Source organism: Girardinichthys multiradiatus, chromosome 18, assembly GCF_021462225.1.
Source record: "Girardinichthys multiradiatus isolate DD_20200921_A chromosome 18, DD_fGirMul_XY1, whole genome shotgun sequence".
Classification (NCBI taxonomy): Eukaryota; Metazoa; Chordata; class Actinopteri; order Cyprinodontiformes; family Goodeidae; genus Girardinichthys; species Girardinichthys multiradiatus.
Genome location: NC_061810.1, coordinates 45,411,912 through 45,439,407, shown reverse-complemented (window position 1 = coordinate 45,439,407; position 27,496 = coordinate 45,411,912). Strand labels below are relative to the sequence as shown.

The following is a 27,496-nucleotide window of genomic DNA, read 5'->3' as shown; positions in this document are numbered from 1 at the left end:
TGGACCCATATTGTAAATGTTTTATCTTCGATGGAGTAAGTCCATATCTTGCTGCATGTTGGATGGTTCAACATTTGGGGGTGGATGTTGGTACATGCATTTTCTTTTTTTTTTTTTTGGTACATTATGGCTATAAGTTAGTTTTTACAATATCAAACAAACATAAAAGTCAAGGTTTGCTCCAGGATTTTAATGTATAGTCATGGTAAGTGTGTCAATCCAGTAAATGAGGCATTATGTTGAAATCATTACATGGATTTGGATTTGTTAAATGGCAAATTGATTTAAGAAAAATTGTCACATAATATATGAAATTATTTAAATATTCCCTTGTTTCTTTTTGTCACTTTTCTGTGCTCCCATTTATAATAAAAAAACAAAACACTGGCAGCTGGGGTACACTTCATAACCCAACTGCCTTACAAGACCCTGAACATCATGTAGCAGAAGAAAATTTATGCATGGATGAGGGCAATCACAAAACTTAAATGCAAATAAAAAAAGCATAATTTACATGGTAACGTCATAATTCCAAGCATCATTAACTAATTAAAAGAAATTCCTAACCAGTATTTTAGTCTTTTATTTTTATCAAATTTATAATCAATGGAACAATATTTTTATGGAACTATTCTTAGAAACTGTCAAAACAAAAGAAAAACACGTTTCAGCACTGATTTGGGAGTGGGAGCATTAATTACACGGGGAAACAATGAACATTTATTGGGGTATCAAGTCATTTCAAGTGAGTCAAGTCACAAGTCAGCATTCAGGTCAAAGTTCAGCAAGTATTTTCTAATATCAAGTAATCAAATTTGTGACTCAGATCTGACTTGGGTCAATTCATTAAGTCAAAGTCCACTTCTCCGGTTGCAGGATGGATGTGACTTCAGTTGCAACTAAAAGCTGTCAGTTGCTCATTAAATACAAATGATGCAGTTTTCCCTCCGCCCACAAGGGGGCGCAGACTCCCTTTACAAATATGGCAGATGGCCGTTTGAACTTAACCGGGCTAAGTGGAGATTTAAGCGTTGTTTACAACTCGGGAGGTGTGTCCACATGATTACAAAGCTTTACTTTTAACCCCAGTTTCCGAGTCAGCGAGTGTCACAGCTGTTTAAAGGTGAGTAAAACGTAACTTCGGGGATAGTTTTAGTTTATATTTTATTGTTCTAACGGGTTGACTTGTCTTTGACGTAAATTCGCTCCTAGCAATACAAGCCCGTCTTGTTAAACTCTAGGAAAGGTGTTTATATCTTTGCCTTAGATCAACTAAAGGAGATAAATACATCAGGGTTGTGTTCTAGTTACAGCTGCTTACGGGAGACTACATATTAAGTCCTTATAGTTAGAAATTAAAAGCAAATGTTACCTTTTTAATTCTAAGAAAACAATATACCAGGACGAGGTGTTATACTGTTAATCACATTAATAGATACGACATTGACGTTAAAAAGCGTCTACTTGTCTCCAGTGTCGCAAAACCATGTCCTCCCCAGAAATTGCCTCCCTCTCCTGGGGCCACATGAAGGTGAAGGGCTGCTCCTCCAGCTACAAGGACTGCAAGGTGTGGCCCGGAGGCAGTCGGGCCTGGGACTGGAGGGAGACGGGGACTGATGTAAGTAAAACCAGAATAAATATTTGCTGCTAGAGGTGATAAAACCTCTTCCTCTGAAGCAGATTGTAAATATCTCCTAGCATTACCCAGGAGTGCAACCTGCTGATCTGGAGGAGGTGCTGAAGAAGGGAATAGACCTGCTTGTCATTGGAAGAGGCATGAGTGAAGCTCTCCAGGTAAAGTATAATTGAATCAAATTCATTAGTTTCACACCAGGACCCTTAACAGACTAAACTACAGATGCTTTAATGTGAAAGGGACCAGAAGTTGTTTTAATGTGCTTTTTTCCAGCTCTCGTAGTATCTCTAAGGGTCAGTTCCATGACTTGTTTGTATGATGACTGAATTGTAAAACAAGCAAATCTGTCGCTTTGTCTTATTTGTAGCTGAAGCTGAAAATCCAATAAACGTATATGTAGAGATTAGGTGAAGGCGATAAACTTAAGCCTCTATCAGACTTTACAGATGATCGTTTCCTTGCTTGATATACACTAGATCTTTATGCCTCATGATCAACCAAAAGCTCTCGAGACAAGGGAGTTTAAGAGGGTTTAAGTCAACATTACATCCCTAATCCTCCTCAAGAGGTAGTGACAGACCAGCCACTGAAGTGTAGGATGTAATACAGGCTTTCTAAAATCCCAAAAGGGGATTGGTTTCACCACAGATCACCTAATGATGTGAAAGGACAAAGTAATGTGGTTGTATATTTATTGTAGAACTAATGATCCATAATCTGAAAGGGATTTCAGACGTCGAAACTCTGCTGGATCCCAAGGCATTACTGGGCCAGACAGGACATTTATAGTCTCTACAGCAAGTTCTAGGTTTGGGGGTCTTCTGCCAATTGGACATGGTCAGAACACCTTAAAACACTTGAGCCAAGTCCCCTGTGGAGAAGCAGTGGCTCTATCAAACTTAGCTGTCACACCAGTTCCTAGCTTGCTGGCATTTTTGAAAAACATGTTTTACCTGGGTCTAAACATCAGGAAACGAATCACATTTGAAGAAAAATCCATTTCTGTGATGTATCGGAAGTTTGCCTGTTGCTTTTAATTTGCTTCCATTCGGAATAGCGCGCGTTTGTTGGGATCAAAGGTGTGAAAATGTGTGCCCATCACCAGCTCCCTCGTGACCCACTGTGGAATAAGCGGTATAGAAGATTAATGAATAGTTCATGACGTCACTTTCATTTTCAGATATTCAGCGAGCAAGCCGTGTGAACCCTCCTTATAGCCTGGTGTGAGATTAAGTATGGTTATTATCAGGTCGTTGATGCCATGTTTGAGCTACAGTTCAATCAGTTCTGTACCTGCATATGCCAAAAAACAAACAACGGACTGCATGTCAGTAGCATATGCTCAGCGTGGGTAGGAAGCTAGCCAGATTAACAGTAGTTCCTGTTTTAGACATGCATGTTTTCTCTTCTTAGGTTCCTTCTTCAACTCTGGACTTTGTGAAGCAGAAGGGCATTGAAGTCAGAGTCCTCCCAACTCAGAAGGCTGTGGCTGAATACAACAAGCTGGCTGTTCAAGGTGCCAAAGTGGGTGGCGTCTTCCACTCAACTTGCTGATGTGGCCTCCCTTGACTTCATTAAACATGTTTTACAGCTGATTGCTCCTTGTGCCGTGAGGTTTTCTCAGCATCACTGCAAAGAATAGCAGTGAGACTGAAACGCTGAATCTAGACAGCAGGTTAAATCACTGTTTATTAACAACTTGATTTTCCCGCTCTGTTGTTGTGAAGTGCTGTAAATTTTAGATAAACCTGGGAAAGTTGGTGAAGCCCTGAAATCATTTGGTAGCTCAGGCTTCCTGATCGAAACAGGAACTTTGATAGGAATTCATTTCCAACCACCTAAATTGGTCACTTCTTTTCAAAGTTGTGCTTCTGTGTTTTCTTTAAATATGAACGAAACTTGTTTGATAGATACTGAGATTTGCGATTTGGATTGTTTATGTATTTTAGATACATTAAACTGTTGTCACTCTCTCTCTCTCAGTTGTTAAAGTTTTCAGGATTATATGAATCAGTAAGATGTAGTGAAACATCAGTATGTTTTTCATATAAGAATGTATTTCTGCTTGTTTGACAACAAATAAAATCAATCTCTTTTCCAAGGGTTTTGTCTGTGGAGTGGAAAAACTATTTAACATCCAACCAATGCAGCGATTAAACTTCTCCATCTGCGTTTTAAAAATCTGTTCAGATTTGAAGCCGTGTCTCGTTGATTTCAGGGTCAGTTATCTTCGTGCGGGTTTAGGCATAATGTAGACTTTGACAGGCTTGCTAAACGGAATCGTTCCTTCGACGGCGGCCTCTGCAGGTGGGAGGCTGTCGATGCTGTCGCTCCAACCTGACTTGTTGGCCGAAGAGGGAGAGGACGAAGTAGAGCTGTAGGCCAGCAGGAGGCGCACCTCAACCTGTGAAGGCTCTGGGTAAACCAAAGACGATCTCAAGTTAGGAGAAGGTCAGTGAAGGAGCTTTAAGTGCACCTGTTTGTGTTTGTTGTACTGACCTGTCCAGGCGGTGTGTGAGAGGTAAACCTGTGTGATGAGCCTGTGTCTGTTCGGTCCAGGCTTCCTAAAGTCTGCAGGTTTGGGATGGATCACATGACTTTGACCGTCTGGATACAGGACCTGTGTGTAATGTTTGAAATAATTGTCAAAGGTCAGGAGTGTCTGGTGGGTTTATGGGTCACCAGATGAAGGTTTCAACCAGAACCACAAAGCTGAGGCACCACACAGGCACGGGGTAATGGCAAAAGAGTGGGTCGTACTAAAATTATCAGCGTCAGCAGAAGCTATAGGTAACTGATTTTATGAGGGGCTTTAAAAGGAGAGAGCTACAGATCTGTTTGATGTTGCCTAACAAGCTATTTATTAAATTGTCTTCAACACTTGCAGGTGTGAAGAATGTACATAAAGCAGGGGATTTTAATTTATTATAAAACCGATTTTATTTAAACAGACCAATCACCTTCTGCAAAGTCATCAAGAACAATTAAATATAATTTTATTCTTTTATTCAGCATACGTTTAAAGCAAAAGGCGGTATGTTTTGACAGCAAGCATTAATGTGACTGTAGCAGAAACTTAAATTTAATGCACCTGAACGTAACTTGAAGTGAATCACCACTAGTCTGCCCGCTCGGCACTTGGCAGGCTTGTAAGTAAGCTGATCCCAGAGTGAGTCAGCGTGTCATGCAGGTCCATCTTAACTTAACATGCTCCAGAAGAAGGAAGCATGGTGGTCTTAATAGGAATGAGCTGTTTACTGGTATCCAAAAATACATCGGCTGAGGGGAAAACAGTTGCTTTGGCTGTTTAAAATAAAAGCAACTCCTACTTTCCTCCATTGCCATTACCATAGCACCTCTGTTTATTTCTCTTGGTAGTTGAACACAGAGTGAACACGAATTATTATAAACGAGATAAATATTCATAAATTTTAATCAAAGTTCAAAATCTAATGTGTATTAGATTAATTACACCTTATTACCATTGATCCGGTTCTGATCTCTGTTCAAGTCTGTCAACTTTTTCTCAAGTATGAGAGATTATGAGTCCTTATCAAAACTAAATTATTCTGAGTGACGTCCTGCTGGTCGATAATATTGATCATAGTCATCTAAGTAGGTCACAAAAAATCATTTGAACTCAGAAGTTCAATCTGTGCCAGACGGCTCCTACAGAGTATGAAACGATTATCAGCATAATTCTTTAAATTTAAGGTGAAGATCTGCAGCTAGTTGGGCTTGATGTTCACCTGCACTTTCACTTTGTCCTGGGGATCCTGGACGTGTTCCAACGTGGCATCGATGTCGAGCGCCACCACCAGGCCTGAAGTGAACCTCAGTGGGTTATCAGACTCCCCTGTTGGCTCTATGATGGTGGCTGTTGCACGGTTGATCTGTCACACATATGTGAAAATATGTGTATAATTATCAGATCTGCACCGGAAGCTGTGTTTTGTTGTAAAAACTCCCTGATAAGTCATTGGTGTTTATTTAACCTGTTCAGGGAGTCTGAGCTGCAGCAGACCGCTCTGTCTGAGGGTCGTCTGGAGAATCTTCACCAGTTCCACAGGCTTACAAGAGAGGAGCCGGGGCATTAGCTCCAAAAGTTTGTCCACAAAACTGTCCTGGAGGTGGGGGAGCTCTGTCAGGAACATCCTGAGGGAGCAGAAGGACATTTGGCCACTGATTTACTTCCTTTTTGTTTCCTCCTGACAGAAAACATTTACTAGTGAAAAGCAAGAGCTCCAAAAACAGATTTATAGCCAAATATACATTTAAATACACTGGAAGAAATTGGCTCAACCAAAAAGGGTAATACTACCTCTGAAAACACTCAATCTCCTGCAAAAACTTCTCACAGCTGCTGATGAGAAGATCCAGCCTAAGGAGAAGTGACAGCGGGGTAAATCATCTGAAAAAACAGCAGCTGAGGGTTGCAGGCTTATGTACCGACCCTGGTCCGGAGCGGGCCGTCAGGATCAGCTGCAGGGCTTTGGCCTGAAGGCGAACATGATGTATTGTAGCCACCTGCCTGCTTTCCAAACTGCTGTACAGGAACTCCAGCTTGTAGGTTTCCTCTAAAATCTACAACCACAGAAAAACAGACACAAAATAAACGTCAGCTGTGCCTTAATGCTATCAGTTGTATTTCTACGTATATTTTTGTTTTTACCTGCTGAGCTGCAGCTGTGGCGGTGACATTTTGTTTGAGGCAGAGAGGGACGGCCATGTTCCAGAGCTTCTCCTGCAGGGCCTGAACAAACAGGTTTTTTAAGGTTCTTGTTCTGAAACCGGCTCTGACGGTGAATCCGACCAACAGAAACGGGTCCACACGCCTACCTTCATGAGCAGCAGCTGGCAGCGCAGGTATGTAGCACAGAAATCAGCAGCTCCTGCAAGCTCAGTCTGCAGTTCGCCCAGCCGCTGCAGATCTCTGATGCAACAAATCGACAGTCACACAGTATTTTTTACAATGAAATCCATTTAGTGGGACGATGAATGTTTTAATCCAGAGTTCCTTTTATTTTTACAATAATGGTTTGGTGCAAACATTTCAAACATTCTCAACAGGATTCAAGTCTTGACTGTTTGGCCTTTCATGACTGTATTTTATGTTTATTGCTTGTTAAACAAATTTAGGCCAGGAAAAGCCTTTGTCTTATTTAAATACATCAATGTTAACATCAAGGGAAAAAAAATCATTTATTCATGGCAATAAAAAACAATCAGTCTGTATACTCGGGTAGTGAGTTGGTCGACCTTATTCGTTGACGTAAAGATCATAAAGCAGCAGGGCAAATCTCGCTGCACGACCATGAACAGTTTAATTATGTATTTTCTGTTAATATAGAAGTGGTCTAATTAATTTATTAGTTTTCTTAAAGCTACACAACCATCTATATCCTGGGTTCTCTCAGAATGGATGCATCTGTAAATGCTGTTTCACAAAAACACAAATCTGCTCACATTTTCTAGTTGATGGAAATCACAGACAATCTTTCTAGGTTTCAATAATTATTTGGACGCCGCTCAACTCTGGTAGTTTGAGCTGCCAACTTTGCTCCAAACACAACATTAAACGTCCTAATAGTATATCTTCAGCATGGCTGATCAGGGAATCAAAACCAGCATCAGTTAAGAAAAAATGAGTAATTTTCAGATAAAACATAACTTTCCCAATTTATTCAACCTACATTAATGTAAATCTGTCATTTCAATTTAAAAGAAGGTTTGTGCACAGATTGTTACATGTGGTGGATCAATAATTCAGTAGAAGAAAACATCTACTAATAATATGGAAGATTTGGAGATTAATGCCCCGTGAAAAACTCTTTTCGTGCCAGTTTTAGCTTCAAACTTAAGGTTAAATCTTGGTTTAGCCTCAAAAATGGGAGTGTTCTAGCATGAGGTTGCAGCTGCTGCTACTCGCCCTTCTGATCAGACGCCTACGCTCCTGTGAGCCCCTGTCCTCCTCCTGGTGTGATATTTACCGTATTGTGAAGTTCAGCAGGTCCTGAGCTCCGGTTGTTTCCAGGTTCTGGATGGTGCTGATCCTGTTCAGACTCTGCTGGAGGAAGAGTTTGGCAGACTCCACCGAAGCAGACCCACAGCCCGAGTCCACAGAGTCTAGACTATAGACCTGCTTTCTGCCCGGCAACTAAAGCACACAACAGTTACAGGATAGGGCATAAATCCTTCCCTCTGTTTGTGGATAATGACGTTCTAGTTCCACAGGATTTAGCCTTGGCTATGAGAGCAGGAACCTAAGTTTCACTGTAAATTCACTGAACTCTCCAAGTTAGCCACAATTGCAAAATCATTTTCAGCATCCAAAGAGTTTTTGTGAGGGTAAAATCCCACAGTTTTCTCATTTCTTTGCAGTTTGCATCAACATAATCAACTAATTCACTGCAGGATATAATACAGGTCCTTCTCAAAATATTAGCATATTGTGATAAAGTTCATTATTTTCCATAATGTCATGATGAAAATTTAACATTCATATATTTTAGATTCATTGCACACTAAGTGAAATATTTCAGGTCTTTTATTGTCTTAATACGGATGATTTTGGCATACAGCTCATGAAAACCCAAAATTCCTATCTCACAAAATTAGCATATTTCATCCGACCAATAAAAGAAAAGTGTTTTTAATACAAAAAACGTCAACCTTCAAATAATCATGTACAGTTATGCACTCAATACTTGGTCGGGAATCCTTTGGCAGAAATGACTGCTTCAATGCGGCGTGGCATGGAGGCAATCAGCCTGTGGCACTGCTGAGGTCTTATGGAAGCCCAGGATGCTTCGATAGCGGCCTTTAGCTCATCCAGAGTGTTGGGTCTTGAGTCTCTCAACGTTCTCTTCACAATATCCCACAGATTCTCTATGGGGTTCAGGTCAGGAGAGTTGGCAGGCCAATTGAGCACAGTGATACCATGGTCAGTAAACCATTTACCAGTGGTTTTGGCACTGTGAGCAGGTGCCAGGTCGTGCTGAAAAATGAAATCTTCATCTCCATAAAGCTTTTCAGCAGATGGAAGCATGAAGTGCTCCAAAATCTCCTGATAGCTAGCTGCATTGACCCTGCCCTTGATAAAACACAGTGGACCAACACCAGCAGCTGACACGGCACCCCAGACCATCACTGACTGTGGGTACTTGACACTGGACTTCTGGCATTTTGGCATTACCTTCTCCCCAGTCTTCCTCCAGACTCTGGCACCTTGATTTCAGAATGACATGCAGAATTTGCTTTCATCCGAAAAAAGTACTTTGGACCACTGAGCAACAGTCCAGTGCTGCTTCTCTGTAGCCCAGGTCAGGCGCTTCTGCTGCTGTTTCTGGTTCAAAAGTGACTTGACCTGGGGAATGCGGCACCTGTAGCCCATTTCCTGCACACGCCTGTGCACGGTGGCTCTGGATGTTTCTACTCCAGACTCAGTCCACTGCTTCCGCAGGTCCCCCAAGGTCTGGAATCGGCCCTTCTCCACAATCTTCCTCAGGGTCCGGTCACCTCTTCTCGTTGTGCAGCGTTTTCTGCCACACTTTTTCCTTCCCACAGACTTCCCACTGAGGTGCCTTGATACAGCACTCTGGGAACAGCCTATTCGTTCAGAAATTTCTTTCTGTGTCTTACCCTCTTGCTTGAGGGTGTCAATAGTGGCCTTCTGGACAGCAGTCAGGTCAGCAGTCTTACCCATGATTGGGGTTTTGAGTGATGAACCAGGCTGGGAGTTTTAAAGGCCTCAGGAATCTTTTGCAGGTGTTTAGAGTTAACTCGTTGATTCAGATGATTAGGTTCATAGCTCGTTTAGAGACCCTTTTAATGATATGCTAATTTTGTGAGATAGGAATTTTGGGTTTTCATGAGTTGTATGCCAAAATCATCCGTATTAAGACAATAAAAGACCTGAAATATTTCAGTTAGTGTGCAATGAATCTAAAATATATGAATGTTAAATTTTCATCATGACATTATGGAAAATAATTAACTTTATCACAATATGCTAATATTTTGAGAAGGACCAGTATGTCAAGCATTACTCACTAACCAGGTAATGATTGAGCCCTGTATCTTATATGAAAGTGATCCTCAACTGGATAACTCTCCAGAAGAGCAGAGTGCCATTTTCAGCTCCCCTTTATAAAACTGAGCTTAAATGAAGCGTTCAGAAGACTAACTGACTGAAACTCAAGCAAAAGCAGGTAATTCTTGATCCGTGGGCATTGAAGGGTTCAGCAATATTCAAATTCAAAAATCTTGTTTAACATAAAATGTAATGTGAGGTGACTGTAAAAGTGAAATTTCATGAAAATAGTTAAATTAATTAAACTGCATCTCATTATTTCCAACGTGTCGGTGTTCACCCTGAGTGGCGGCACGAGGTGCGACAGACTGTCCCTCAGGTAGGCGTAGTGTCTGAAGGTGTGGTCGGAGAACAGCGCCGGCATGGTGGGACACGACTTGGCGGCATTGAACACCAAAACCAGAACCGCAATGTCTGAGGTCAATAACAGGAGTCAAGAAAGACAAATGGATTTAACACAAACAACAAAGAAAACGATCAACTCTGTCACAAGAACCTGCATAAAAAAACTACATTTGCAGAAGCAAAGAAATAAAACACAGTAGCAAAAAAAATTATAAACAATCTGAATACAAATATTGAATACATATTATTTAAAGGCTTACACTAAAATAGCTCAAGGGGAAAATATTCATTATGAGTACAAAAGGCAAAACTACTAAATCTTCTGCTCATAAAGGAGGTTACCACACTGGTTTCTGTTACTCTACGCTTTTTCTTTTTAATTGAATCACTTCCTGCCGTATGAAAGATACAGGCTGGGTCATCCATGTCAGGTTCTGGTGTGTCAAAATACGGATGTGTGCTGAGCAGCTCAGGAACCAGCGGGAGCACAAGCGTTGGGTGGCGGGAGCCCAGAAACGTTAAACATCTGAGTGAAGGAAAGCAGATTAAAAGCACACCATGGAAAAATGTTAGTGCAATCTCGGTTTGTAACCATATAGGATGTGTAAGCTTATTTTCTTACAGGCTACTCTCTAAAACACTGCAGAATTTACAGGTCATGTTTATACAATAACCTATAAGCCACATTTAGCCACATCTTAAAAGGTACTTATCAAAATGCTTAAGGGTAAATTCTGTAAGTAACCTGTTAGTTCTGCAAGAGCTACAGTCTTGTTTTGTGAAAAGCAACTTGTAAACTCTGGATAAGTTCTAGAAAGTAACCTGTAAATTCACGTTCTTGAAAGTAATCAGTTAGTTCTGGAACATAACCAAGTTCCACAAATGAACCTTACGTACGGTGAAAGTAGCAGGTAATTTATAGAAAGTAACCTCTAAGTTATGTGAAAGTTACCCTCTTGTTTTGTTAAAGTAACCAGTAAATTTTGTGTAAATTCAAAAACACAACCAGTATGTTCTAAAGAGTAATCTGTTGGGTCATTAAAGGTACAATACATAATCTGTAAAAGTAGCCTGCAGGTTATAAAGTTAAGAAAACTGTTAAAGTAATCCATAAGTTGATCATTTCTAAAAGGTGACCTATTAGTTCTGTGAAAGTAAACTTCTTTTTTGCTAAAGTGATCAGTAATCTTCCGGTAAGTTCTACAAATAAACCTGCAAGTTCCAAAAAGTAACCAGTCTGTTATGAAAAGTAACCTGTAAGATTTATGAGCATAAAATGTATAATCTTTAAAGTAAGCTGCTAGTTCTGGATATGTTAGAAGAAACAGTCCTGATAACCAGTAAGTTACAGAAAGTGATAGTCAGTCCAAATGGTACCCTATATGTTCTGTGAAAGTTATTTTGTGAAAGTAACCCGTTACTTCCAGGTAAGTTCCAGAAAGAAACCAATACATTCTGAAAAGTAAATCAAATCTAAAGCATAACATGGATAATCTGTGATAGTAACCTGCTGGCTGTTACTTCTGGACATGTTGAAAAGAAACCTGATAGTTATGGTGGGTAACCACTAAGTTCTAAAAAGTAACCTGTAAGTTTTGTCACAGTAGTCAGTAATTTACAAAAAGTAACCTGTAACATCTTTGTAAGTATTTTGCGAAAGCATTCTGTGACGTCCAGGTAGGTTCCAAAAAGTAACCTGAGAGCTTGGGGTAAATTCTTACAAAATAACCTTTAACCTCTGGAAAGTAACATGTAACTTCTGAAAGGTTACCTGTTAGCACTGTTATTGCTACCAAAACAAAAACAGTCACTGTTTGCATCACAAAGTTGAGGAAACCAAAAAATAATACAATCTTACTTCCAGACAGAGTTGCGGTCAGTGGGGTACTTGTTGAGGTTCTTCAGCAGCTCCAGCAGAGCAAGCTGGATGCACTCCTTAGTGGAGACATTGGTGTAACAGAGCAACTCATGGAGAGCTTCCCTGATGTCCCGAGACGAGTCCTGGATGCAAGCAGCAGCTTTATCAGCATCTTTACTCGTAGCGACAAACAGATATTCTGCAAAGTAAAACTGTACCTACCTCCAGTACAGCAAGCACAGTGTCCAGCTGATCCTCTCTGAGCGTTATGTGGGTAGAGATTTCTCTCAGCACATGGATGGACTGCAGCCTCACTTCCTCGATCTCATCGTTAAACATGTCGACGAGGAAATCCAGACACTTTTCAGCAAAGCTGGGAGACGAGCGGGCGAGCTGGCAGAGAGCCTCTACTGCAGCGATACGCACCTCTGAAGCATAATTAAAGAAAAACGTTAGAATGTCAAAGATGTACCAGAACAAAGTAAACAGACTTAAAGGGAGGAGAAATTAAAGAATCGGTGAAAAAACTGTAGACAATGAAGAAAATTCGGATATAATTTATAACTGGATTGGCTTTAAAATATTAACTTTAAATCCAAATCTAGAACAAAAAACAGACAACCGTCAAGTTCAAGCTGATACATCTGGACCACAGTTGTGTGCAAAAACCACAAATGTATTTCGCAGATGTTTCTTGTACCAAACATCTCGTCCTCCAGGCCATGGACGAATGCACCGCAGGCCCCCGAGGCGATGAGGTTGACAGTGTTGGTGTCTAGTTTCTCCTTGGGAGCATCATCAGCCCATTTCCTGCCCGAGGAGAACTCTCCAGAAGCAAAGAGCTCTTTGGCTCGTTCGTGGGCCGTGCGTTTTCTCTGAACAAAAAGAAATGCAGTGACTAACAGACACATTCGAGTTACAGGGGTTGGACAATGAAACTGAAACACCTGTCATTTTAGTATGGGAGGTTTCATGGTTAAATTGGACCAGTCTGGTAGCCAGTCTTCATTGATTGCACATTGCACCAGTAAGAGCAGAGTGTGAAGGTTCAATTAGCAGGGTAAGAGCACAGTTTTGCTCAAAATATTGAAATGCACACAACATTATGGATGACATACCAGAGTTCAAAAGAGGACAAATTGTTGGTGCACGTCTTGCTGGCGCATCTGTGACCAAGACAGCAAGTCTTTGTGATGTATCAAGAGCCACGGTATCCAGGGTAATGTCAGCATACCACCAAGAAGGACGAACCACATCCAACAGGATTAACTGTGGACCCAAGAGGAAGCTGTCTGAAAGGGATGTTTGGGTGCTAACCCGGATTGTATCCAAAAAACATAAAACCACGGCTGCCAAAATCACAGCAGAATTAAATATGCACCTCAACTCTCCTGTTTCCACCAGAACTGTCCGTCAGGAGCTCCACAGGGTCAATATACACGGCCGGGCTGCTATAGCCAAACCTTTGGTCACTCATGCCAATGCCAAACGTTGGTTTCAATGGTGCAAGGAGCACAAATCTTGGGCTGTGGACAATGTGAAACATGTATTGTTCTCTGATGAGTCCACCTTTACTGTTTTCCCCACATCCGGGAGAGTTACGGTGTGGAGAAGCCCCAAAGAAGCATACCACCCAGACTGTTGCATGCCCAGAGTGAAGCATGGGGGTGGATCAGTGATGGTTTGGGCTGCCATATCATGGCATTCCCTTGGCCCAATACTTGTGCTAGATGGGTGCATCACTGCCAAGGACTACCGAACCATTCTTGAGGACCATGTGCATCCAATGGTTCAAACATTGTACCCTGAAGGCGGTGCCGTGTATCAGGATGACAATGCACCAATACACACAGCAAGACTGGTGAAAGATTGGTTTGATGAACATGAAAGTGAAGTTGAACATCTCCCATGGCCTGCACAGTCACCAGATCTAAATATTATTGAGCCACTTTGGGGTGTTTTGGAGGAGCGAGTCAGGAAATGTTTTCCTCCACCAGTATCACGTAGTGACCTGGCCACTATCCTGCAAGAAGAATGGCTTAAAATCCCTCTGACCACTGTGCAGGACTTGTATATGTCATTCCCAAGACGAATTGACGCTGTATTGACCGCAAAAGGAGGCCCTACACCATACTAATAAATTATTGTGGTCTAGAACCAGGTGTTTCAGTTTCATTGTCCAACCACTGTATTTTGGTAAAAGCAGAGAACAAACCTGAGGTACTCACTCTGAGGTCTGACATGAGCTTCTTATCCAACGTTTGCTCCAGAAAGTGAGAGCTAACCTGCAGCATCGAACCCTGATACGCAAAAATTAAACATCCACTTTTACAACTTGGGACTGAAAAAGCCCACCACTGCTGGCACATGTTAAAAAAACTATCCTGAAGTGCAGGCAAATTTGTTTCTGGTCTGACATACAAAAATATATATTCATAACGATCATAGCGGGTATCATTCTGATCCCCTCACCAGGGTTTTGGCGGCCTGCACCCGAACCATCCAGGAGCCATCGCTGACCATGTGACTAATTTTCCCAAATGCGTCGTCAACCAGCCGGATCTCCTCATTGGATGATGGGATGGGCACAATGCTGACAAAGAGAGCGGCAAACAAGTTAAATCTTTCTCCTGGTTTTAAGGTGTTCAACTCAAACTCATTTAGACGAGACGATGTCTGAGCCGTGTTTGGCTTTCCTGTCGTTTCTTTCCATTTCAGCTGTGTGAACAGTCCTTAATGCTCTAAACCTTCCACCGCAGTTGATTCAGAGCAAACTTTATAGTTTCACTGAAAAAGTAACTTTGAACGTGTTCATCCTCACCTCTCTGGGTACAGCTGGCTGAGCACCCAGACCATCTGAACAGCAGCAGAGCGGACCTGCTCATAGTCGTCAGACAGCAGCCTGCAGGCCTGGAAACACACAGAAACAAACGTCTTCAACATCACTATGATTATTTGTAAAGGTGTCCTCAAGGTGGAGACTCAACTATTTCTTTTTAGCAAGTAAAAAATTATTGGTCTGCTTAATTTATCTCAAAGAATAATTTGACGCTGTTGTGATTCTCGTGACGTCCTTTTTTCAAATCAAGTAAAGAAAAACTATATAAAATCATGAAAAGTCCAAATCAGCTCCTCTAGGTTTTCCTAACAACTCATATTCTTTGAGAACTTTAATAATAAAAAACAATCTTCATCAGTCAGGCTCCAACATTCTCGTACAGTAGCTGACCGATCAGCTGACCATTTTTTTGAAGTTTCCACCATGAATTTGCAGTTGGATTGAGATCAGAGTTTGTGGGAATGCTTTTTGCTCGGTGGAATGATGAATTATCATCCTGAAAACATGCAGCCCCATATTTTCACTTCTGCTTTTCTTTAGACAGGCATCTTTGTACGTTTCATTTTGGTCGAACCAAACAAACATTCCAGCATCATCTCTCTGGCTTCATGTCTGAATCCCACATCCAGTTGTACACAATGCATGACTGCTTCTCCTCAGCTCCAAGGAACCTTGTTTTGTTCTGTTTAACTGTTGAAAGCCCATTTTCCATTGCAGGGACTTTCAGCAATTACCCAGAATTCCTTTCACCCAGGTGAAAAGAAAATCGCAGCAACTTAAATCCCAGGACATTTGATGGAAAAGGAGCTATTGCTTGTTCTGGTTTGCATTTTAATGGGCATAAATCCCATTTCCTTCATCCAGTGTTTTTATAGTTTTCTCACAAACAATAACTACAGTTTCTGCCTATTTGTTTTTCATTTTCTTTTGTTGTTCATTTTCTTTTTTAGGGCAAATTTCTTTATGTTTTCTGTCCAAACACTTTGCTGTTTTCCTTTGTCTACCTGGATGTTTCCCGTTACAACCTGAATATTTTAAGGGTTCTCCTGTTTATTATTTACTTTCTAACAACACAAACACAGGACTCACATAAAAAGTCTAAATTCTGTTGGTTTGTTTACCCAGAGACTCTGAACACTGCGCATGGCTCCAGTGAAGGTCAACAACGCTCGTACCTGTTCGTAAATGATCTGATGAATCTTCATTCCTCTCTCATGAAGTTGCAGCTGGCAAATGAGCCCCCAAAAAAAAGGAAAAATTTGATTTCAATGGGAGCTGTTTAAAAATGCTAAAACCAAAATTAGACATCTTATTCCTCTGATTAGAGCTGTTCTGGTTGGGTTTTGTGTTGGTATTTTGTGCAGTTTTACCATGGCTTTGAGGGCCGCAGTGCGTACTCTAGGGTCCTGGTCTGCGAAGTAGTTACTGATGATGTTCTGGACTTCCCTGACTCCTCCTGCAGATCCATACGAGAGATCCATAACAACAGTTTACAACAATTTAAAGACAATCATGACCCTAATTTACTTTCTAGATGAGTTTCAATGATTTGTGTCAGGGTACCAAAAATTATAACTCAGGGTTCAAGCAAATGATTTATGTGAAATAAATCCCCCACGTCTCCCTCTGACTCTTTGAAACCAAAATATAAAGAAAACCCAGATGACGTTAGAGTTTCTGCAGTTCTGTATAAAACAATGATTCAGACCTAGTGATGAGCTTGGTCCCTCAATGTCTTTCGCCAGAGGTGTGTCCACCATGCCGACACATCCCAGGAGCTGCAGACACTTGTTCCTCACCCCGAAATATGTGTCAGATAGGAGCTAAAGAGAAGCAACAAGTAAAAGAAAACATGAAAGATGGAGCTGGGTTGCTTTTCGACAGTAAGTCATGTTGTGCCAATGAATGCTGAGCTTCACCTTGCAGGCCATTTCTACAAGCCTCCGTCTGACTGCAGGACTTTCAGGTAGCTGGGTCCCAATCACCAGCAAGGTGTCCAGCAGCTGCGCAAGAACCTGATGGGACTCTGGTGATGCACAGAGAGGCAGACAATTAAAAAAAAACTTAATCATAAGATAACAAAATACTGTCTCGGCAGTGCTTGTAAACGGGTCTTACTCTCATTTCCAAGTGTGTTAATGACGTCATCTACAATGCAGTCAGGGCTGAAACCGTTTGTTTTGGACAGCAAACCCAGAAGAGATGCAATCTTCAGCCTTACTGAGTTATCAGTCTCCTAAAAAAAGGGGACTTATTAACATCAACAGCTATAAATAAATCAAAATATAACGGAGCGTATGACACGTTAATCTGTCATATGAGCCTCACCTTGTAGTAATGCTCCAGCAGGATCCGGATCACTCCCTCCACGCTCTCCGCCTCCACCGGTTTACGTGCAAACTGCAGCAGGTACTGCAGCGCATCGGTGGAGTTGGTGGCTTTGCAGAGGTCAATGTGCAGAGCTGCAGATTTACTGGGTTTGGACAAGCGCAGCTTCTTGGTTGGAGCTTCTTCATGGGGAATCTGTAGTCATCAAAGCAGATCAAAAAAACAGACAGGTCAGGGAGAAAGATGTGGAGAAATTTAAAGCAGGGTAGGGTTATGAAATAAATATCCCCAGCTTGGAACAACTCACAGAGGACACTTTAATTAATCATTTGTAAATGGAAAGAGAATGACCCAACTGCAAACATACCCAGACATGGCCATCCACCCAAACTGACAGGCCGGGCAAGAAGAGGATTAATCAGATAGGTAAAGAGGCCCGAGGTAAAACTAAAATTCACGAAAAGTATATAAATACTATATGTGGTGGAAAAATAACAGCGCAAATCACCCTGAAAAGACCATCCCCACTGTGAAACATGGTAGCGTCAGCATCATCCTGTTGGGATGATTTTTTTTTTAACAGGGACAGAGAAGCTGGTCAGAGGAATGGGAAAATTGATGAGAGCTAAATCTAGACCAATCCTGGAAGTAAGTTAGAGACTCCAAAAGACTTCAGCCTTGGCCAAAGGTTCACCTTTCAGGAGCAAAACAACCCTGAACATACAGCCAGAGCAACAATGGAATGGTTTAGATCAAAGCATAATCATGCATTAAAATGGCCCAGTCAAAGTCCAAACCAAAACCCAGCAGCGAATACGCGGCAAAAATGTCTGTTTTTAGCTTGTAGAGAAATACCCCACAAAACCTACAGCTTTAACAGCAGCAAAAGGTGATTCTAAAAGGCACAGTGGATGAATACAAACGCAAGACACTTTTCCCAGAGTATTATTTGCAAAACATTTTTAACGTCATGTATCCTTTTCCTTCACCTGGCAAATATGCATGTATGTGTTGTTCTACTACTTAAAACCCCAAGAAAATTCACCGACGCCTTTGGTTTTAAGATGACAAAACGTCTTAACTTTTTGTCTGCTTCTGCTGACCCACATGTGTGAGATCGCACCTGTCAGAACAGACTATAAAGAATCAGCTAGAACCACAACACAGATACAGCTTGTGTCAGTTTGTATTTACGAGCTAGCTGGGTTTAAGTGGAGCTAACTGGCTAAATCCGGAGCTCATCGTAAAACTGTTACATTACCGACAGAAACCAATCCCAAAGATTACATTTGAACCGATCAAAACGTCGTTCAAGCAGCACAGTAAATGCTGTATTTTGGGTTTTGACTGAGACTGGTTCCAAGTTGCTATGTTACCTTAGCTAACAAGCTAGTTATCTTGTCGGTATATTTCCCCGTTTAACTTTTTTTTTTTATATAACGGAACAAGAAGCGAGAAATAAGACGATTATTTGTGCTCACCTGGACAACTTTGGAAAATTCCTCATAAACTCGTTTTTTCAAATGTGCTGCCATGTTCAAGGAAAAGCAGCAAGCCAGTGGTTCACCCTAATAACACAGAATTGTCCCTTTACACTTCCCGTAGGAACGCAGAATACCAAAATGGTCAATGTGACGTTCAGTGTCCTTAAGTAAATTACGCCTTTACATGGATAACCCAGATAGCTTCATCCGCATGATATAATAATATTTATGTTGATTTATATCTTACTGTTCGTACATTGTTAATTAAAAATCGTTAAATGTTTAATGAGAAAATGAGTTAAACCTATTTTTTCAAGTTTACATCAAAACCGATTCCACACTAACGTTTGAAGAACAGCCAAAAACATTACATAAAAGTCATTATTTAATACTCTTTAATATATAATGTTTAATGTTGCAAAATGTTTGAGATATGACTTAAATTTATCATTACACCCTAAAATATATGTATTTGTTTCAGTTATAATATGGTAAGGTAAGGAGGGCTGAATACAAATGCACAGCACACTTTTTCTGATTTTTATTTAAAAAATGTTTGAAAACCATGTTTTCTTTCTACTTTGTGTTGGTCTGTTGCATAAAATCCCAAACGACATACATTAAAGATCGTGGTAGTAACATGACAAAATGTGGGGAAAGAAATTGGAGTATAACTCTTTTTGCAAGGCAACATAGATCTGGATTGTAATAAACACTGACAAATAGATTCAGCATGATGGACTGAAACAAGACTTTTCAAGCATTAATGCAGGAACAACAAAGTAGGCACTGCAAATGTTTCCATCATCTCAATATACTTTCATAATAGTCCCATTTTTAAAAAATTCAGATAGAAACGAAAATGAGTTCATACAAATGAGTAGAGCTTGAGTTTCAATAAATTAAATGCGAATAGAGGAAAAAAGTATGAAATTTCTAAAACTTGCAAGGTGAACATTTTAAAAAGAAAACATTTTGCTCTAAGCTAATCTAACTGAAGCATAGTGTACATGGGACAATTATCCTATTTCTTCATTTCAGGGGGACTGTCATACAGCCACACTGCATTTTACAGTTAATTTGCTGCAAATGGCTCAGTAAACACCGGAGGTGTTTGAGCTTTGAGATACATTAAAACTAAAGAAATGCTGTCTGAGGTTCACATGTGGTGAAAAATAAGAATCAGTTCAGGAAAATCAGTTACAGTGATGGACAGTCAGTGAAAGTCCTGCAGCTCGATGACAGCTGCTGAGGTCTTTGCTTTCTTTTGGTCTGATTTCCATGTAAAGAATCCCACGATGCACACCATGAGTGGCAGAAGCACACACAGTACAATCCGGCTGATGGGCAGTTCTACAGGACCCTCCTTTGTGACTGAAGGCTGCACAATCTGGTCTTTGTGGTCATTTTGGAACAGGAAGGAGGATTTGAAATCTAGAAATGCAACCTTTTTGTTTTTCTTGGTGTCCACCTGACATCTCCACTTCCTGTTGTTGTCCTCTGTTTGCAGCGTTGTGGCCAGAGTGACGTTGCACCGAGTGTTTTCAGTCAGCATATACCTGCACGGAGAGGAGCGCAGAGAAACTGTGTTCAGACAATATTTGGTGTGGATTTATTTGCTTGTGCTGTAGGTGGCTTCCCGTGGTTACAGTGGGTTTCCATTGTAGCTGACTAACATATTGTTTGCAAAAACAGCTACCTAGAGTAATTTTTTTAAAGAATACACCTTCTAATTCTAGGATTTTGGTCAGATCCGGAACAATGACGAGTCTGCATGCAGACAGGAGGTGAATCAACTGGTCCAGTTGTACAGTCAGAGCCACCTAGAGCTTAACACAGTCCAGAACTGGGGTGATAATGGTGAACTTACAGATAACAACCCCCACTCTGCTTTCCCTCACCTGAACTGGTTGTCATACATAGACACTGTTCGGAAGAAGGCCCAGCTGAGACTGTATGTCCACAAGAAGTACAACCTTCCACAGGAGCTGCTGGTCATCTTCTACACTGAGGTTATTTAGTCTGTCCTATGTTAGTCCATCACTGTGTGGTTTGGCTCATCTACAAAACAGGACGAGTCCAAACTCCAGCAATTAGGTCTGCAGAGAAGACCTTAGGGACTGACCTTCCGTCCATCCAGGACTTATACAGGTCTCTGCAGACCCCACACATCCTGTACACAAACTGTTTAGATTTTTATTTCAAGTGTAAAAATCCCACACAACACTGAATCAAGAGTTGATGCCAAAACAAAAAGGCTGTATGGAAAAACCAAGCACACCTTCAGTAAGATTTAAGAAGGAAAGTTCTGGCTAGGTTTTGCTGATCTAAGCACTTAACTGTTCTTCGTCATTGTACTCTATTAAACAAGGGGTTTTGGTACTTTGGTGCTCTGGAGCATATATGTGTGTGTGTTAACTCAAGGCCAAGTAGGTAAAACAACAGCAATGACAAAAGTCTGTCAATCTATGAAGGGTTATAAGAACTTTTAATATTGTTTTAAACGTCCATCATTCTGCCATAAGAGAATATTCCAGGACAAACAAAGTCACCCGAAGGTCAAACTTAAAAATATTACTAAAAACCCCACCTCCATTTCAGACTCTACAGGTGGTAGCAGTCTGCTCACATCCAAATACACACATAATCCACTGATAAAGCCTTGAAAAAAAGCGATAAATTCAACCACCTAAGGACAATTTAGAGCAACCAGATACCTCTGTGTGTAATTTTGCATGCAATTTTATAATGTGTTTCACTTTTATAAACCTTCTTTTGTCTTTGGGCAGCTGCTTTCCATCCTGATCCAGCCAGTAGATGCTGATCACGTTAGAGTAAGACTTGCAGCTCCCTGCGTCATAGTAGGTGAAGAGGATGCAGGTCAGAATGAGGTTCCCTCCAGGCCGAAGCTCGGTTATTGGTGAGACCGAGCTGATGCTCAGGAGGGACAGGTAGATGTCACTAAGTGGCTCCTGGTTCTCCAAGCACACGTATGAACCAGCATCTTCCATGATGAGGTCATGAAGGACAAGGGAGCAGTTGGACATGATGGATATTCTGTTGGATTTGTCTGAGTTTAAATTCACCTGCCCTCTGATCACTTCCTTGCTGTAACGCACTTGGCCACCTCGGAAGAAGGTCCAGGTGATGGCGGAGCAATCAGCTGAGGCCAGTTTGGTGCAGGGCAGCTGAGCATCACCATTGAGTCTGCTGTAAACAAACACGGAATCCTTCACACTCCTCACACCTGGACAAAACACAGGAAGAGTTTAATCCCGTGGAAAATTACTCCAGGAGTTTTTTTCGTAACTACAACCCCAATTGCAATAAATCTGGGATGTTGTTTAAAACGTAAATAAAAATAGAATGCAATGATTTGCAAATCCTGTTCAAACTATATGCAATTGAATACACTACAGAGACAAGATATTCAATGTTCAAACTGATTTGTTTTGCAAATATTTACTTATTTTGAATTATGATGCTTGCAACACATTCCAAAAAGGCTGGGACAGGGACTACAAGACTGGGAAAGTTAAGGAATGCTCAAACAACACTTGTTTGGAACATTCCACTAGTGAACAGGTTAATTGGAAACAGGAGAGTGAGAGTGTCATGATTGGGTATGAAAGGAGCATTCCTGTAAGGCTCAGTCGTTCGCAAGCAAGGAAGCGGTGAGGTTCACCTCTTTGTGAACCACTGTGCCAGCAAATAGTCCAACAGTTTAACAACATTGTGTCTCAACATACAATTGCAAGGAAGTTAGGGATTTCATCATCTACAGTTCATAATAACATCAGAGGTCCAATTCTTTTTGGAAATCATGGACATTGTGTCCTCCGGGCCAAAAAACCTTTTTATCAGCGCACATTTCTAAAGCCAGCATCTGTGATGGTATGGGGGTGTGTTAGTGGCTATGGCATGGGAACTGGCACATCTGTGAAGGCACCATTAATGCTGAAAGGTAAACACAGGTTTTAGAGCAACCTCTGCTGCCATCCAAGCAAAGTCTTTTTCAGGGATGTCTGTTAATTTCAGCAAGATGATTCAAAGCCACATTCTGCACTTGTTCTGATATGGAGTTAAATTTGTCTCAATATTATTCAATCAAAAAAAAAACTAATCTCAATCAAAAAATATTAAGTTGTGATCAAAACTGTCAGAGTTTTTTCTCACAAAGAGAAAAAAGTTATTTGCAAAACATAAACTTTTATTTGCGCATGTCAAAAATCTTTGGTTACGAGTCTCGCTTTTTTGGTTTTGACGCTCTCTGTTTTTGGTTGAACTCAAAGAATTTTGAGTTCTGGAAACATGAACATCCTGGGCGGGGCCTAAAGACGAACGATGTAAGACGTTTCCCTATTGGTTAGCGCTGACTAAAGCAGCAGACTCTGATCCCCCGCATCTCTGAACTTCTGCTCGAACTGCAGGGCTTGCAGCATCGCTTCAGTGAGGAGACATCAACTCTACAGAAGAAAACTGCGGTCAAGTGAGCCGACAGTCAGAAATACGCGGTCACGCCAGCTGACACCAGCTCTCTCTTAAAGATTAGCGTCATACAAGGTGCTTTACGGTAATGGAGCAGAAAGGACGCCGATCCTGGCAACGGTTGAGAAAATAAGAGGAAAACAGAAAAGTAACCTACAGAACATTTATATTAATTACATTTTTACAACTTTCACATTCATGTTTTATGTAAAAGAATAAATATTTTATATTTTACTGTACAGTTTTGGCGAAATATCTTGTCAAAATACCTCAAAATGCTCAACCATTATATGCATTTGTCCCACTTTCAGGAATTTATTTCTCCAAAACCAAGAGAGGCGACAACACAATCTCTTCAGATTATATTAGAGGGTTATCTACGCTATAACCAGAATTAGTATTTCATAATTTCACTGTAGGTTTCTGGAGAAATACACAACTAACCCAACAAAGTACCACAAACGCTTCTTTTTGGTGAGGTCGATGAGTTCTTGTGGGAAGTGGTCTGGACAACTTAAAGTGCAAGAGCATCCAGATCTCCTCTGACCTCTCCTGGACCAGAAACGCCCCTCGCCTGTTGAAGAAGGTACAACAACAGCTCTTCTTCATCTCCTCAGCTGCTTACAGATATCTACAGGGCCACGGTGGAAAGCACTCTGTGTCTCAGCATGACAGTGTGGTGAGGGAACTGCACAGGAGAGGAAGGAAGTATCACGGGTTGTGAGGACAAGACATAGGATTATGGGATGCCGTCTGCCCGACATGGACTCTGTTTTTACTACACTTGGGTTAGTTGTGTATTTCTTCAAACCTTTACAGTAAAATTATGAAATACTAATTCTGGTTATAGCGTAGATGACCCTCTGATAAAATCTGAAGAGATTGTGTTGTCACCTCTCATGGTTTTGGAGAAATAAATTCCTGAAAGTGGGACAAATGCATATAATGGTTGAGCATTTTGAGGTATTTTGACAAGATATTTCTCCAAAACTGTACAGTAAAATATAAAATATTTATTCTTTTACATAAAACATGAATGTGAAAGTTGTAAAAATGTAATTAATATAAATGTTCTGTAGGTTACTTTTCTGTTTTCCTCTTATTTTCTCAACCGTTGCCAGGATCCCAAACGCTTATTGAGTGTTGTTAAAAGTGATGTAACACAGTGGCATGACCCAATTCCAGCTTTTTAGGAACGTGTTGCAAGCAGCAAGTTCAAAATGAGTGAATATTTGCAAAAAAAAAACAATAAAGTTCAACAGTTTGAACATATCTTGTCTTTGCAGTGTATTCAATTGCATATAGGTTGAGGATTTGCAAATCATAATATTCTGCTTGTTTATTGGGGTTGTAAATATAATCTTATGTTTAAAATCCCATGGAAGCAGTGAGGGTGTATTATTTTTCTAAATTATGTCAGTAACATTCTGTTTTTATTTCAATATACGATCAAAATTAAAGTCATAAGTACTATAATGTTTAGGGTTTGATTGTAAAATATTTATATATCTTCTACTTTTACTATGATAAAGAAGTGTGTCCATACAGGGAAATCTCTGAATATTCCTGAAAAATCAACCCAGACCCCCAAACGAGACCGAAGATGACCCAAAGTAATGAATCCTACCTGTTTGGAACAGACTGGAGAACAGCAGGACTCTGGTTAGGATTTGAAAACCCATCATGTTTTTGATTCCACCTCTGCAATGTCTCTGGTTGCCTCTCAGCTACACTGCAGCAAACACTCTTGAAAAGGCTGATCTTCGTTTCCTGTGTTAACGTGAAGCGAACAGGACGCTAACATCGTCTACAGCCTGACAGCCAGGAGGGAAGCAACATGTTCTCTGAAACATTCAGACACACCTTTTCATGCTTTACATCAGCATTTAAGAAACTGTTTGCAGTGAGGAACGCTTTCTCATACGGATCACCAAATCAAAGTTTAGAGACTCACTATTGTCGAAAAGGCAAAAGAAAAAGTCCAGACTCCAGTTATTTTTCATGATTTTGCATTTTATGAAGGCAGAAATATGTTTTTCAGCAACAGTTTGTCCTGAAAGACTAAGCCCTTCATTGGCTTTGAGAAAGAGGTTCACACCTTTATTCTGTTTTACTTTTCCTTATTTGGGTATCAGCACTTTGACTCCAGTTGCATGAAAGCAAGAAACCTTTTAGCAGGATTTGGCATCTGTGTATTGACTCTAGTTTATTTTGAAATATATTTAGAGTATTTGAGATCTTATCATCTCCATTTAGGTCATTTAGGTCATACCTAACAGTGAGCGGGCCCAGCAACCTCGCAAGGAATCAACACCATACATTTTCTAAAGAATCTACCATGTCTTTGACTCTTGTGATAATACTGTACGCATGCAAATGTCTTTTAAAAAAATCCTTTTTATCACCCACCAAATGTATATATTTATATTTAAAATGTCTGTACATCCATAAAGTCAAATTCTTTGTTTATGAGAACAAACTTGGCCAATAAAGCTGATTGTGATTCTAAATAATTGACCACATTTTTAATAATTGTCTTAATCAGACATTACATCTCATATTTTCTGTATTTTCTTCTTAGTTTTTAAACAAAATCCAGAGCAACAACAGTCCCTCAGAAGTCAGGTAATAAGTAAAAATAGTCTCCTGTGTGTAATTTAATCCTCAGATGTTTGTTAGAGAACATTAGTAACCAAACATCATCATGAAGACCAAGGAACAGAGCAGACAGGGTAGGGAGGATGTGATGGAGAGGTTTAAAGCAGGATTAGGTTCTAAAACATTTCCCCAACCTTTGAACATCTCACAGCGCTTTGTTCAATCATCTAAACATGTAGAAAGGCTGCTGCAACCTACCATGACATGGCTGTAGCAGAAATCAGAGAAGCAGATATTTTTAAGGGTTTTCTTACAACCTTTAAAAAGACAATGATATATTTTATGATAGCTTAGGATTTTAAATATCTGTCTTTTTGTACTGACTTCTACTTACAGTTTAAGATTATATTTATGATGCCATCTTGACCAGGATGTCCTGAAGAAGAGATGTTGAATCTCAACGGGAGGCTCATTGTCAACAAGTATTACTCATGCATTCCACATATCTACCCTGTATGGCAAAAAGGCAATATTGCTGAACTGTTTAAAGAAATTATTCAAACGCCCCCTCTGCAGCTTGCTTGTGTGGTTGAGAACTAATGCTTCACATCATCCTTAACTAGGTAAAACATGGTGGTGGCTTTGTCATCCTGTGGGGATATGTTTCTTCAGCAGGGGTGGGAAATTACTGGAAGAAAACCTGTTCCAGCTTGGAAAAGACTTGAGGATGGGACAGAGGGTCACCTTCCAGCAGGAAAACAAGCCTAAATATACAACCAGAGCTAAATCCAACAAGAGGATTTGCTGCAAGACTTGAAAATGTACGTTTACAGTCCCCTCTCCATTCAGTCTGACTGAACTTGAGTTTTCTTTGTAAAGGCAAATGTGTGAAAAGATGTCTTTAGATGTGCAAAGCTGGTAGAGATACAACCCCAAAGATCTGCAGCTGTAGTTACAGTGAAAGGGGGTTCAACAAACCATTGATTCAGATTTATATTTGTAAAAAACCTTTTATCACATGAAATCCCAGAAAAATACTTAGGTAAAAGGATATTAAAACTATTTGCAAGGTACTATAATATCAAGCTACCTGTAACATCTGAGGTTTTACAGTATTTTTATATTTTTCAGTCATCAGAAATGTCTTTGTGATAAGTGACAATTTGTGAAACAGATTTTTTTGTGCAGTTCTGAGAAGAGATTCCGATTTTATATGTTAAGCATTTCACACTTTCCCCACACAAGACCACATCACAATGCTGATAACGACACTTGTTTTCATTATTTTATGAGATTGTCTGCTTTCTTCAGAGAAAACAGGCGAGTATTTTTGTAAAGGCGACATAAAAACATTTTTTTCGTTGTTGGCCCTTGATTTTCTTTGGAAAGACTATTGCTGCTCAGTGCCCCTAAAGGGTAATAATGCCTTTCTTTTGTTCTCTTTTGTTTTTGTTACACCAATGTCACTTCTGGTCTGAGGTGTGAAATGTAGTCGTTTGCATCTTTTCTATCTCCGGGCTTTTTATTCTTCCTTTGTTCGAGGAAGTGTAATTGTGACGCAATGTGGTGAAAACACAATATGTTGAAGGTACCACGCCTGTAATGAAACTTGGCTTGACCTATTATATTGGGGGGGAGCAAAACACTGACCTCTATTCTGCAAAGCTGGCTGCGCTCCATTTGGCTACTGTGGCAATATTAAAGGCAAGAGTCAGAAGATCCAATGAGGCTGCATAAAAAAATGATTAATGTTCTCTGTCGTATTTAAGAATATTTGCATGTTTTGCTTTGAGTGTACTATCAGACATTACTGTTAGTACTGAACAAT

The 27,496-nt window shown here is 40.4% G+C and overlaps 3 protein-coding genes across 4 annotated transcripts; 1 reads left to right on the top strand and 2 right to left on the bottom strand.

The window, feature by feature from the left end:
• The first annotated feature begins 623 nt into the window (after positions 1 to 623).
• Positions 624 to 3,737, top strand: aamdc (adipogenesis associated, Mth938 domain containing). The gene is made up of 4 exons (XM_047391406.1): positions 624 to 1,123; positions 1,475 to 1,618; positions 1,699 to 1,794; positions 3,050 to 3,737. Exons 2-4 carry the CDS (start codon positions 1,487 to 1,489, stop codon positions 3,188 to 3,190), a joined length of 369 nt encoding a protein of 122 aa, XP_047247362.1. The 5' UTR covers positions 624 to 1,123; positions 1,475 to 1,486; the 3' UTR covers positions 3,191 to 3,737.
• On the bottom strand, positions 3,672 to 18,717 carry ints4 (integrator complex subunit 4). Of its 2 annotated transcripts, none has more exons than XM_047391368.1 (24): positions 18,580 to 18,717; positions 17,099 to 17,293; positions 16,889 to 17,006; positions 16,690 to 16,796; positions 16,479 to 16,593; positions 16,141 to 16,226; positions 15,946 to 15,996; positions 14,753 to 14,841; positions 14,404 to 14,524; positions 14,160 to 14,231; positions 12,632 to 12,806; positions 12,154 to 12,359; positions 11,932 to 12,074; positions 10,484 to 10,599; positions 10,009 to 10,142; positions 7,627 to 7,793; positions 6,476 to 6,569; positions 6,309 to 6,389; positions 6,090 to 6,220; positions 5,958 to 6,017; positions 5,632 to 5,791; positions 5,386 to 5,529; positions 4,136 to 4,256; positions 3,672 to 4,051 (listed from the first exon to the last, which is right to left on the bottom strand). In XM_047391368.1, exons 1-24 carry the CDS (start codon positions 18,631 to 18,633, stop codon positions 3,861 to 3,863), a joined length of 2,931 nt encoding a protein of 976 aa, XP_047247324.1. In that variant the 5' UTR covers positions 18,634 to 18,717; the 3' UTR covers positions 3,672 to 3,860. The 2 variants fall into 2 exon arrangements, with proteins under 2 accessions (XP_047247324.1, XP_047247325.1); XM_047391369.1 differs by having other exon boundaries at positions 16,889 to 17,003.
• A 390-nt stretch (positions 18,718 to 19,107) lies between these two features.
• On the bottom strand, positions 19,108 to 25,757 carry LOC124883908. Its single transcript, XM_047391392.1, has 3 exons — positions 24,698 to 25,757; positions 21,352 to 21,829; positions 19,108 to 20,141 (listed from the first exon to the last, which is right to left on the bottom strand). The coding sequence occupies exons 1-3, from the start codon at positions 24,753 to 24,755 to the stop codon at positions 19,799 to 19,801; spliced, it is 879 nt and encodes a 292-aa protein (XP_047247348.1). The 5' UTR covers positions 24,756 to 25,757; the 3' UTR covers positions 19,108 to 19,798.
• Positions 25,758 to 27,496: the final 1,739 nt, after the last annotated feature.